General features: G+C 35.4%; 1 protein-coding gene across 1 annotated transcript; it reads right to left on the reverse strand.

Annotated features, from left to right (window-relative positions):
* Positions 1-4,745: 4,745 nt before the first annotated feature.
* LOC129884084 (aspartic proteinase CDR1-like) lies at positions 4,746-5,960 on the reverse strand. The gene has a single exon (XM_055958449.1). The coding sequence runs from the start codon at positions 5,958-5,960 to the stop codon at positions 4,746-4,748; it is 1,215 nt and encodes a 404-aa protein (XP_055814424.1).
* Positions 5,961-14,012: the final 8,052 nt, after the last annotated feature.

Raw genomic sequence — 14,012 nt, forward strand, 5'->3', positions numbered from 1 at the left:
AAATATTTTAAGGTTTCCTATGATGATGTCTAACGCATTCATTCACTTATGCATATTGATTTCTCATGTCCCTCTTATGTTCTTCATTTCATAGCATACTCACATACTTAGTACATTCAAAGTACTAACGCATACTTTTGCCTACATGATATCACCATGTAGGAACCGACGTCGCTCCTCGATCTACTCCACATGGCTAACTCGTATTAGTTTGAAGATTTGCTTGTGGTGAGTTCCCATGTTTCGGGAACAACATCCTTTTTATTCTAAGCTTTTGTTATGTAGAATAGTAAGACTTTTATTAAAGCTTTTCCTGGCACTTATATTGAGGGTGAGCTAGGGACATGTCTTAGCCCCCGCCAAGTTTATTAGTAGAGGTATGTTTGGAATAAATGGATGAAATGTTTTTATTTCCGCTTATTATTATTTATCATTACCAATGAAATGCTTGATGAATGCTAAGAGGCTTGGGTGAGGTACCTTTGGGTGTCTCATTCGCCGTGTCGCGTCTAGGCCCTCGGCTCGGGTTGTGACACTTCCCCAAGAGTTTTGTCCTGACATTATAGGACTTGGTTGGATTGGATCCATGAGTTTTGATTCGTTCATACCCTGGCAAAGTATGAACGGATATGGCAACAACGTTGTTTTGTTGTACTTTCACTGGCTCATAAGTGATGGTTATCGGGTAAGAGAAACTCCCAAATAGGTCTTGATAGTGCTCCGAGTCAGTTGAGTTGAGTGGCATGTGATTTGGTCCTGTCTAAACCATTTCTTATTAGACTTAGGACACTTGAGTGAGTTGTTACATGATTATTGAGTTGAGTCCTTTAAGTTGAATTGTAAGACATCGCACATTCTAATTTGCATAGTTATTGAGCTGAGTCCTTTGAGTTGATTGTTGAGTTGATTTTAGATGATCGGATTAGGTCAGGTGTGATGGAATGGATTGTATGATGTGTGATTGGTCTTTGTCCAAAAATGTATTCTTACTTTAGACTTATGACGCCTTATTTGAGTTTCTCTTATCTTCTTGAGTTGAGATATTTGAATCAGCGTTACTCTTCCTTGAGGTATGTTTCATTCTGCAATTTTACATACTAGTACATTCCACGTACTGGCGCCATTTGGCCTGCATCATTTCATGATGCAGAGATAGGTTTATGAGATCGTTAATAGGAGCATCATTGGGGATCTATTTGCACTCAGCGTATTGGTGAGTCCTCCCCTACATTCGGAGGACACTGTTTGTGTATTCTTGCATCGAGTTAGCCCTTTTTATTTTTATTTGAGGTAGCCATGAACATGTCATTGACACCAATTAGATAGTAGTGATAGAGGCTTCATAGACTAGATAGTGATGAGTCGATTGAGTATTTCTATCCTTGAGTTATTCTTGTCAAACTATTTTTAAATGACAAATATTTTAGTTGAATGTTGGCCTACGACCTTTATTCTTTGAGTTAGATTGATGTTTTGAGTTGCCCGCCGAATATTCTCTTTATTGTTTTTTATCTTCCGTTGATTGAATGAATGAACGGATGTGTGATCAGGCTATGTGGTTCGCTTGGGAGCCAGAAATGGTTTCTGAGTGCCGGTTACGTCTAGGGTACCCTCCCGGGGCGTGACAATTTCCTTCTACCAATTGTTTATGGCTTAACCAATCTATAAATACCATTCATCTATGGAGTTGTTGAATGTTCATTTTCTTTTTCTTCTTTTTTATTAGTAGTATATATATATATTTTCTTCTTTTTTGATGTTTTTTCTTCATTTTTTTCATAGATCATGTATTTAATTATCAAAAGAGAGGATGTAGAAAAGGTGATGTGATAATATGTTCATCACTTTGATGAACATCATACATATATTCTTCAGAATGTTTTCATGTTTCATAATAGCAAAACACAAGTTCATCAAGATTAAGAACAAAATTTGATGGCAATGTAAGATTTATTTAAAAAAGATGATCACATTAGTTTGGTACAAGTTCATCAAGATGAAGAAGGAAGTTTGATGGTCTTGGAAGATTTATCAAGAGAGATGGTTAGATTAGTTTGGTAAAATAAAAAATTGAATGATTTACAAAAATGTATATAGATACACTTTTTGTTGCTTCTTTTAGTATTCTCAATTAATTACTTTAAATACAAAATATATTCTATTACAAAAAGTTTTACACTTTATATATCAAGGGATAAATTTGTAATATAAAATTAATTATTTTGTTGTTAACATAAATTTATTGGTATATATATGTAGCATGATGATGTGACATAATTCTTGGGCTAAAAATTCATCATTTTTGTGGCACCTCTCTACCACTATTGCACTTTATTTTATTTTTTTTGTCAATTTATTTTTGATTTCTTTGTTTTCTATTATCCTCAAAATATTTGCCAATAATAATAATAATAATAATAATAATAATAATAATAATAATAATAAATAATAATAATAATAATAATAAAAAAAATATAATAATAATAATAATAATAATAATGATGATGATGATGATGCTAGACTTAATAGAGGAGACGTAGCATTCCTCTAAAGTCAATAATAATAATAATAATAATGATGATGATGATGATGATGATGATGATGATGATGATGAAGAACTTAAGGAGACATAGCATTCCTCTAAAGTCAAAAATGATATTGTTTTCTCAATATCTTGGTATTTTTTTAATTTCTCCTATTTATATGATATATTAGAAATTATCCACCCCTTTTTAAGTTTAGAAAGCCCAAAAGTCATTGTCATTAATTTAATATGTTAGTGATAATTTATTATTCAATAAAATAATATTATAAAGCAAACTTATATCTTTATCTTTTTTCCTTTTTTTTGTGCTTATTTTTAATTTTTTTGATGTATTATTAACAATTTTAAAAAAAAGACAACAAAAATTGTAAGGAAAAAAATAAATAGTTACGTAACATAAAACTTTAATTATTTTTTTCATGGCTTTTATTTATCAAACATTCGTAACAATTTTTCTTTTGATTAGGACATATGAAAGAAAATAAAATTGATAATTATTTGTCTTAAAGTCCTATGAAAAGTGGTAATTAATTACTCTCTTTATTAATTTGTGAGAAGAATTTTTTTTCTTCCTTTAAAATGATTTCTAAAGAACAACAACACTAATAAATTTGATTTAATTTTATAATGCGATTTGAAAAGAGGAAAAATATAAGCAGATCTTATCTTCAATCTTTGAGAAGATAGAGATGCTATCCCTTAAAATTCAATTGTCCACAAACTGATTCAAAATAAAATAGCGGATTTGCAAATATTACAATTTATTTTTAAAGTTACTGTCCATCTTTTGTATTAAGCTCCCCATAAAATATACTATTCATCTCTGAATTTTTTGTAATTTACAAATATCAACCTCTTTAATTGTATCTTACACTAATAACTTGGAAAATATAAGTGTCACTAACTCATGTTAAAAAACAAAAAACTAATTAGAGAATTTTGTACTAATTTAAACAAGTTATTCACATTTAATTATTTTTGTACAAATTCACATTTAATATTTTTCCAATAAAAAAAAATACTAAAAGTTAATTTTTCAAAATTATTTTTTTATTTTTTTATTATCTCACGAAGCGCGAATGTGTACACTAGTATTATATTAAAACAAACCACATGATGCAATATGTTTTTTTTTTTCCTTTCATAAGGTTAACCATTGGTCATAATTCACAATAATTATAATTTATGTTCCAATTCTGCGGACAACAGTAGATTCTTGTTAATAATAGTGATTTGTATTATCAAATAAATCATCTCGTGCTTTTATCCTTATTTTTTTCCTTCGCATTCTTTTATTATTTTTTTTTGAGAATTTTTGCTGGCCGCATACCAAATATATACTGTCATCCTATGTTGAGATGTCATTATTCTATATAAAAATAGAAATGGTATATTTTATACTTTCCTCTGTGAGCTGACATAAAAGCGTGGATGCAACTTCATTGATATTTATGTTTTCTTTTTAAATTTATAGTTATATGGGTTTTCTTGAAAAGGAATACTACCTACAACAAGAAGAAGAAAGTTACTACTATATTTTGCAAGTTGACGCTTCAGTTTACCTGAATTGTTTATTTTAGTGGGTCACTATATTTCAAGATTGAGGTACAGGAGACCTTAAGGGGTTGTTTGTTGGTTTGGTTAATTAGGAATTAAAGTATTAAAATATGGTATTATTTTTTATAGTATTTTAATTGTAAAATTTAGCACATCAAGTAATCCACCTACTTGAGTGATTTTTTGAGATATTTACTTTTTTATTTTTCTCTCTTTATGGTTTCTTCTCCTATTATTGAGCAGATCATCATGTTAGGTCCCGAAGTGGTGGATTTAATTTATTTCTATGTTAGGAAAAAGAGTTTGAAATACTAATCGAATAAAGTATTAAATTTGGTCTTTTGAATCCATTTAATTTACCACTAAATTAAGTGTTCTGTACCCTTTTGATTTAGGTGTCTTAATAGGTAAGAGTTGGGTTAATTGTATCATTGACGTACGTAAAGTTAATTTTGTATTTTGTTCGTGAACAAAATTAATTTTTCATAATATATATAGAAACTTAATTTGATATGATTACATAAATATTAAAAATATATTTTTTATAATGGTTCCAAATTAGAACTAACTTGAACTGAGAGACATTTCCATAATAATATGGATACAAAAGAAGATAGTTAAATTTTGGGATTAAATTAATTAATCAGGCCATTTTGGTACAATCAGTGGCCTTGAAAGATACGATCATTTTATTTAGATCGTAACCTACTAGGAAGTTAGTTTGGGCCACATTCCCGTAAAAAGGTTGATTTTCCGTTGGTCGAAATGCTAGGCACCAAATTCCTTGACCCGCGGGCCATATTATATTGTCCTTCGATAGAGGCACGTCTGCTGCAATAAAATGCATTGTTACCGGAGGAACATCAAAGGCATTCAAATCCTTGTAGCAGATGTTAGTTGAGTTCTCGTTAACCAACGGTTCCACATTGATGGCTTGTGAAATCGTTGTTTTGACTTGGTTGTATAACAGTGTAGGAAGGACGGTCAGGGTAGTTCCTGAGTCGATGGCAATATTTCCCTCTGGAGAAATAGTTGAGGAATTACCAAAAAAGTCGAATCTTTTATCACCAACCGATATCCCCAGCAGAGTTAGGAGGTAGAAAGAGTTCGATGGATTTGAGTGAATAGGAGTGAATAGTACTGATCCAGTACTCCCCCAAGCATTTTCACCAAATGTGAGTGTGCTTGGGACATCTAATTGTGCCAAAGGCACAAAACAATAGAAGAATTTTTTTCCAAAGGCAGGACTAATTTGCGAAACTAAGGACATTGGAGAAATGCCAAGACCCATTATGCCGGTTGTCATTTGGTCAGTATTTTGAAGTTTGGATCTGTGAGCACATCCGAACAAAATATCCGGAAAAGAAATTTCCTGAAATCCTTGTGGAGAGTAGAAAGTAAAAATTTCAGTAGCTAAATCACCATACGAGTAACTTTGATCAGTATAATTCGTGCCATAGGTACATTGGCTTCCATGGCATTCTCCCAAGCATTTAGAAGAGTTACAAGGCAGTGCCTTATAGGTAGAAGAGTTTAAAGAGTTAAATATGGGGAGATGTTGGGAGTAGCACTGGACACATGGCTCACACTGTATCCAGTTGATATCACTTCCAGAATCAGCCCCTGCGAGTTGGAACTTCGGCGGGGTTCCAACTGAAAAATTTATTAAGTAAACGCCAAGAAGATCCGGAACCAACTCAGTGGAAAGGGAAGCAGGAGACCTCTTAGAAGCAGGGTGGATCAGCTCAATGCTAAATCCACCTGACTTTGCTTCAGCTTCTGGCCGTAAAAGTGAGGTTTGAGTGAGGGTGATCGCTAAGGAAAAAGCAATCAGGAGAGTGAAAGAGAAGATGGTCATGTTTAATTGTTTGGAGAAGAATAAGAACAAGGATATAGTGCTTAGCTTTGTGAATAAGAATAAGGAAGTAATGAGAACAAAGTGTGCTTATATATAGAGGAGGATATATATATATATATATATATATATATATATATATATATATATATATATATATATATATATATATATATATATATATATATATAACGTGCTTACTAAAAAAGAATTTCCGGATTGTCCCTCTTAATAACGTTAATGAACTAGGAATTAAGTAGCATAAATTCTCCATTATTAAAAAAGAATATCATTTTATTATGTATATTCCACTACTTAATTAATTTTAATTAGGGTAATGGAAATCACAAAATAGTTTTCAATGAGCTACCCATATTATGTTGGTGCTGATTATAGTGTAGGATTATTTTTTAGTTGTAAGCTACTGTGGTTTTTTGTGTCTTATAAATAAGAAATTTTTACGTAAAAAGTCTATCAAATTCAATATTTACTTTTCCTAATCAAATGTAATGGTCATGAAGGTTATTTTTGGTAATTTTTGCAAAATGACTGTTTTACCTCTCTCGGTAGTTGGCCTAAGTCATGTTTGATCAGTATTCGAAGTCGCTTTCGTGAAATTCCTTGAAAAATTGACACTTTTGGAAAGTTTTGAGTTTTAGAAGGTTAAGTTGCTTAAAAATAGTATTTGAGGTCATTCAGAGTTTCGGGTCTCGAAATAAAATTTCGTTGATTCCATCAGCTCCGGAATGTTGAATTTGATCTAAGAGAGTTGACGTAATTAGATTTGGTGCCATATCGTGTATTTGGGGCCTTGAGTTGGGAATTATTGAGTTTTTGACCATAGTGTTGACTTTGGTCAATATCCAGCGATCGAATGCTCAGAATTGAATTCCCACGACTCCGTAGGATTCGAGGGGTGATTTTAAACCTAGGGGTATCCTTGGTTGAATTTTTTGAGGTGCGGAGCTTGATTTGGTATTTTGAGGCCTAAAAGTTTCGTTGCGACTTATCTGGTTTTGAATCAAGGAGACCTCGAATTCAAATTTCAATGGTTCCATTGAGTCCAGAACGTCGAATTTAGTAGTGTTGCATATATGATTTGTGTGTACGGGATTCCAAATGAATCCCAATGATCCTTTGAGTTATTTTTTTGAAGTTGTGTATTGTTGTGTTTTTCCTATGTTGTAGGCCCCGCGATTGCAAGGGGCCTGTCGCAAAAGCAACCTTTGCTTAAGCGAGGCCCCATTGAGAAAGCCAAGTCTGGTTAATTAGGTGAGGGTCGCGAAACACGACCCTGTTCTGCAAAAGCGACATCAGAGAGTGTATTTCGGGGTTTAACCCCATTTCATCATTTTTTAGTTTTGGGAGCTCATGGGAGGCGATTTGAAAGTGATTTTTCGAGGTAAAGTGACTTGGTAAGTGTTTTTTATTTTAATTTGTCATTACTCATTGATTCCATATGATTATAACATCAAAAATCATGATTTCAATGCCATAATTCAGTTTTCTCAAGAACATGAACTTTTACAAAATTAGAGATTTTGAACTGATTTGAGTTCTGTTTTAGAATTGATTTTCACCAATGGATTGCTAATACTGTGAGGAACATTTTCATGTAAAAAATTTCATATTTAAATCCCATTTTCGGAATCAATTTTTTGAGCCATTCTAACCCTTTTTCTAGAACTTCGTGATTTTGGTGTCATTAGTTCTAGAATTTGATTGTGAATCATTATTCGAATAGATTGTGGTGTTCCGGAATATATTTGAAAGGGGAAGGCTCAAGTTAGTAATTGATCGTGATTTGATTAAGGAAAGTGAACTTCAAAAACTCCGTGAAACTCGTAGAATACCCGAATTACTTTCTGGTTTGTGTTGGGGAGTAAGGGGAATGAGGTTACGGGTAGTTGTTCATGTGAATTAATCCTAATTGAAAGACGAGGTAATAAAAAGGCAATGTGTTGCTAATTCTTGACTTAAAAAGTGTGATGTGATTTTGTTTGGTATTGATGCGTATGTGATGAATTGCTTGAATAACTTCATTGTGATTATGATTTTGTTGAACGCATCATTTCCTCATTATTGTGTGAACATGCTTATGTATATGTTGTTCTTGAACATTGTGATTTGATGAACTTATGATTATGCTGAATGAAAATGGTTCTAATGATTGACTTATGTTTATGTCGAAGGGAAATAGTTCTAGCGAGTGATTGTAATTATGCCAAAGGAAAATGGTTCCGGCGATTGATTCATGTTTATGACAATGAGAAATGGTTCTGGCGATGCCGAAGAAAAATGATTCTAGCGATTTATTGATGTTTATGCCGATGGAAAAGGGTTTCGGCAATTGATTTACTATGATGCCAATGGAAAATGGTTCCAACGATTGACTGATTATGATGCCGAATGAAAATGGTTCTAAGGATTGTGATTTCTACTTGAGTATTTGACTGTGCATTCTTATTTGCCTATTCTAGGTGATAAACTTGATATTTTGTGATTGGACTTTGGACTTACTTGTAATTTGCAATACTTGAACCACAAATTGTGAAATATAATGAACTGTAAACTGTAAATGTTATATTGGGCAAATTTCTGTGTAGGTTGTAGTCATGGAGGTTTGGTTGGGATGAAAAGAGTTTGTGTACTCTATTAGTTTTTCATGGTTTTCCTAGTTCTCTTGCTGAGTACCGTATTGCTGGTACTCAATCCTTACTTCTACACTTGTGTAGGTTGTGAGGCTGGACAATAAGTATTCACTTTTTTGATCATCTAAGGCTTTTGAGGTGACCTGAGAGGTAGTTGTTGATGACCTACGATCTCCCTCGTCCCTTTTAATTATGCTTTGTTTTATTTGAGAAACAAAGACGTCGAGAGTTGTATTTATCTTTCAGTTCAGTCTATTATAGGCTAGTATATGTGACAACCACGTTTTGGGGATTGCTTATGTTATCGAAAGACTTCCGCTCTTGTTTTAATCTCTTTAATTGTCTTATTTCCGCTTTTATTGGGTTTTATGCTGACTTATCCTAGTTGAATAGGAAAAGGGCCATCACACCCGATTTTGGGTCGTGACAAAATGATACCAGAGCCCAGATTCATAGATCTCACGTGTACAAGTCAAGTCTAAGTAAAGTCTCGAGGATCGATACAGAGAGATTTGTACTTATCTTCGAGAGGCTATGAAGACTGCTAGAAAACTTCCTTTACTTCATTCTCCTTTATCGTGTGTGGATTTTATCGTTAGTGCTAAGTGTCACGTGTTGTTATGGAAGATCTCGAGGACCAGAGCTTTTATGTCAGGTGATAGAGGGAAGGCAGTCCTCGAAGTAGTTTTTGAGACTCCAGTTAGAGATAGGGGTAGGGGCCGATCTAGAGGTTGTGCCCGAGGAGCGGCACTTGTTAGAGGCCATGGTAGAGAGGCTTCCCAGAGCCACAAGTTGAGGTCAGCGAGGACCAGGTTCCTAGTCACAACCCAAACCTAGGTCCTAGACGTGACACGGCGAATGAGACACCCAGAGGTACCTCACCCAAGCCTCTTAGCATTCATTAAACATTTCATTGGTAATGGTAAATAATAACAAGCGGAAATTAAAAACATTTTTCATTTTTGTATCCAAACATACCTCAACTAATAGATTTGGCGAGGGCTAAGACATGTCCCTAGATCACCCTCAAAATAAGTGTCAAAAATGCCTTAATAAAGGTCTTACTATTTTACATAACATAAGCTTAGAATAAAAAGGATGTTGTTCCCGAAACATGGGAACTCACCACAAGCAATTTTCAAACTAACTCGAGCTAGCCACGTGGAGAAGGTCGAGGAGTGACGTCGGTTCCTACATAGTGATATCATGTAGGCAAAAGTATGCGTTAGTACTTTGAATGTACTAAGTATGTGAGCATGATATGAAATGAAGAACATAAGAGAGACATGAGTAAGCAATATGCATAATGAATGCATGCATTGAACATAAAAAAAAAAACAACCTTAAAACATTCATATTTTTGTGGGGAAGTGACCTTAACCGATATTTAAGACCATGTGAGTTATTACATAGAATCCAATATAACCCTCTATGTTGGCATGGGGAGTCTCCTTGCCGGATAGGACTCCGTCAACTTTAACGTTCTTTAACTTTAAATTTATTGGCTAATTGTGGATCCACTAGCCTAAATAGCCTACAAGGGCTCCTATGTTGGCGCATAGTTAATGCAACACAAGACTTTACTAAAGGACTCATTAGGTCGAGTCCCCATCTACATGCTACATCCGGTGCTAGGTCAATCCCACAGAATAATATTTAAGTATCATAATGACATAGGGATTGTATAATTTTAGACATCACATCTTCATCGGTGGAATAGCTTATTAAAATATTTCATTTGATTCAAATATGTGAGAATTGTCCCTTCACATTGAATCCTTTCTTTGGCTAAAATCCCTTTCGTCATCATTCAATCATTTCACAAGACTCCTTTAAACCTAGACATTTGCTTCCTAAACTTTCAATTCGACTTCATTCAATATGAGAAGACTAGGTGAGTTCAATTCACAAAGACCTTCAAATATATTTAAAGAATACTTGCATGCATAAGGGTGATGGAAATGCATCAAAATACATATCTTAAAACAACCCACCATATATGCCTTAAACCCTTTTCAAACTTTCATATAGGCATTTTAACAAATCATTTATTTGATGAAATTAAGAGTCAATATACATCAATATATGTCAATAAGCCTAAATATATCATAATATATGCATTAAGAGTCATTTTGTAAAAGCCCATGAAGGTTCACCATTAGAATTTGAAATATCAAGTTGAGAAAATATTTGGGCTCCATGGGTGGAAGAACCCATGGATGTAAACCCACATACCTTGAGGAGTCAACTCTTGACTGAAAAACTTGAAAAGAAATGGAGGCTTGATCTTCTTGGAGATGGAGGAATAAGGAGACTTTGAGAGCACTTGGGAGGTTAGGGCTTTTTTTTATTCTTAGAGTGTGAGTGAGAGTGTAGAAGACTTAGGGGCCTCTTAATAGGTGAAATACACCTACAAAATGCCCCTAAAATCTGGAAAATAGGCTAAAACCCCTACTGGTGCTATAGTGGCATGTCGCACCAGGGGCCAAACTACTGAGGCTAGTTTCTGGCGCTCTGGTGGCGCGTCGCGCCAAGCCCCACTGCAGCGATAGTTTGTAGTAAAAATGTTATAACTTTTGACTCCAAATTCGAAATGAAGAAAATTCGATGGTGTTGGAAATACGACTCAAAGATATTTAATTTGATAGTTATAGGCTACCTAATTCATTATATACTAAGAGATATGGTCGTTTGAAGTTGACCCTTATACGAACCCATTCGGAAACTTAGCCGATAGAAATTCTTTAGACTTGGCTTGGTGTTAGAGATCCCTTATGACCCCTAAACACATCAATCACACTTTAAATACTTAAGAATTGATCCTAACTCATATATCTAACTAGAATTCATCGAGTTCGATCCTATACGCATATGAAAAATGCTTCGGGTCTTGGCGTAGAAATGTTTTTTTGGGGTGTTACATTCCTCTAGGGTTCACGACACCATTGTTTCAAAAGACTTTATGAAGGATACTAGGTGTTTTAGAGAGTTTTACTTAGGGTGCAAAGGCACTCCACAGGGTTCACAGACTAGAGTAGGGGCACAGACCCAGAAGCAACATCAGGTTTTGGTTGTTCAGGATCAGGACCATTGGTTCCCATACCAGCTGTTGGTGCATAGGTTGCTCCAGATGTGATCTTTACAATTGATGATCAGCAATGTTATGAGAGGTTTCATAAGGTGAAACCACCCCAGTTTCATAGCGGTAATGGCGTGGATACTCATGAGTTTCTGACTTTGTGCCAGGAGATACTTAAGGATGTGAGGATGGTTGATGCGAGTGTGTTTGATTTTTGTTTCTTCAGCTTCGTGGACCATCTAGAGAGTGGTGGAGCACGTACGTAAGGGCTAGGTCAGTGGGATCTCTTCTAGTTGAGGGGATGCTTTCTCTAGTGCATTTCAGAATCGTTTTATTCCTTAGAGCGTGCGTGAGGAGAACAGGTTGAGGTTTGAGAGCTTAACCTAGGGTGGAATGACCATTATTGAGTATGAGGCATATTTTCTTCAACTATCTCGTTATGCCATGTCTTTGATTCCAAATGAGGTGGAAAAGGTCCGCAAATTTGTGAGAGGTTGACTTTCTCCATCCTATCCTATGTGTTCAGATATGCCCATGAGGGGGGTTCCCTTCAGTCCATTATGAGCACCACCTAGAAGGCAGAGTTAATGGTTCGAGAGGAGTTTGGAGAGGTTTTGTACCAACGGTTAGTTTTCAGGCGCCTCATTCAGAGACAGAGGTTCTCAAAAGAGTGGTAGTTCATTTCAGTGCCAGATGTCTATTCATACTTCTATGCGAGCAGTTGATATTATGCAGGTGGCCTGTGGGTCTCACAATTCTGGCCGAGGTGGCTAAGGTGTTTTTTTCTGGTTCGTTATAGTAACTCTCTGTTTTGAGGTCTTGTTATGGTTGTGGAGATGCGAGTCTTTTGATTAGAAAGTGTCCTCTATAGACTCATTCTAGGGCCCATTGTACTTATTTAACTACTCCAAAGAGAGATTCAGCACCTCCAGCTAGAGGTCGGGGAAGGGGCCAGACAGCAAGTAGAGGCGGTAGATCTCCTGGTGGTGGTGATGTAGTCCCAGCATGGTGGTAGGGGTATTGATGAGATAGAAGGTGGTAGAGGAGACTAGTGTTATGCTTTCCTGAGGAGACCGAAGGTTGAGGCTTCTGATATAGTCATCACAGGTATAGTCCAGTCTATCATTGATCTGCGTCTGTATTATTTGATCTGGGGTCTACATTCTCCTATGTGTCTACCTACTTTACTTCTGGTTTTGATTTAGTATGTGATCATATACCTATACCTATACATATTTCTACACTAATAGGTGAGCCCTTAGTGTTGGATTGAGTGTATCGATCCTATCTTGTTTCTTTGTCTAGCTACAACACTTGGGTAAACATGATTATTTTGAGGATGGCTGATTTGGATATGATACTGGTATGGATTGACTTTCTCCCTATCATGTGATCCTTGATTGTAATGCTAAGACTGTTACTTTGGCAATACTTGGTGTCCCGAGGGTAGAGTGGAAGGGTACTACTGGTTCCTACCCTAGTAAGGTGATTTATTATATTCGAGCCCAGAGGTTCATTGATAGAGAGTATTTGTCCTATTTAGCCTTTATTCAGGATACTAGTATGGATCCTCCTTTTATGAAGTCCATTCCCATTGTTAAGGAGTTTGCTGATGTGTTCTCGACTGACCATCCTAGCGTTCCTCCTGATAGAGACATTGATTTTGCTATTGACTTGGTGTTGGGCACTAAGCTCATCTTTATTTTCCCATATCGTATGGCTCTGGCTGAGTTGAAGGAGTTAAATGATTAGTTAAAATACTTGTTGAGTAAAGGGTTTAATCACCCTAGTGTGTCACCTTAGGGTGCACCGGTCCTTTTTGTGAAGAAAGATGGTTCGATGAGAATGTGTAATGACTATAGACAATTGAATAAGGTGACTGTCAAGAACAAGTATCCTCTTCCTCGCATTGATGATTTGTTTGATCAGCTACAGGGTGCGATATTGTATTCTAAGACTGATTTTAGGTATGACTATCATCAGTTAAAGATTAGGCCACTGGATATTCCTAAGACAACTTTCCGGACTCGTTATCGCCATTATGAGTTCTTGGTGATATCTTTTGGGGCAACCAATGCCCCTACGATGTTTATGGATTTGATGAGTAGAGTATTCCATCAGTATCTGGATTCTTTTGAGCGGATACTTGATTTATCAAATATTAGAACCCAACCCTGACACCCGAATCGAGAGTCAATGTCAAATTGAGACTCGACTTTTGAATCGGGGCCTTAACCTGACTCCTGACCTCAACATTTGACTAGGGATCCAAATTTTTTCAAAGATTCAACCCCGACAGCCATCTCAAGACCAGACCTCAACTCG

Source organism: Solanum dulcamara, chromosome 4, assembly GCF_947179165.1.
Source record: "Solanum dulcamara chromosome 4, daSolDulc1.2, whole genome shotgun sequence".
Lineage (NCBI taxonomy): Eukaryota > Viridiplantae > Streptophyta > Magnoliopsida > Solanales > Solanaceae > Solanum > Solanum dulcamara.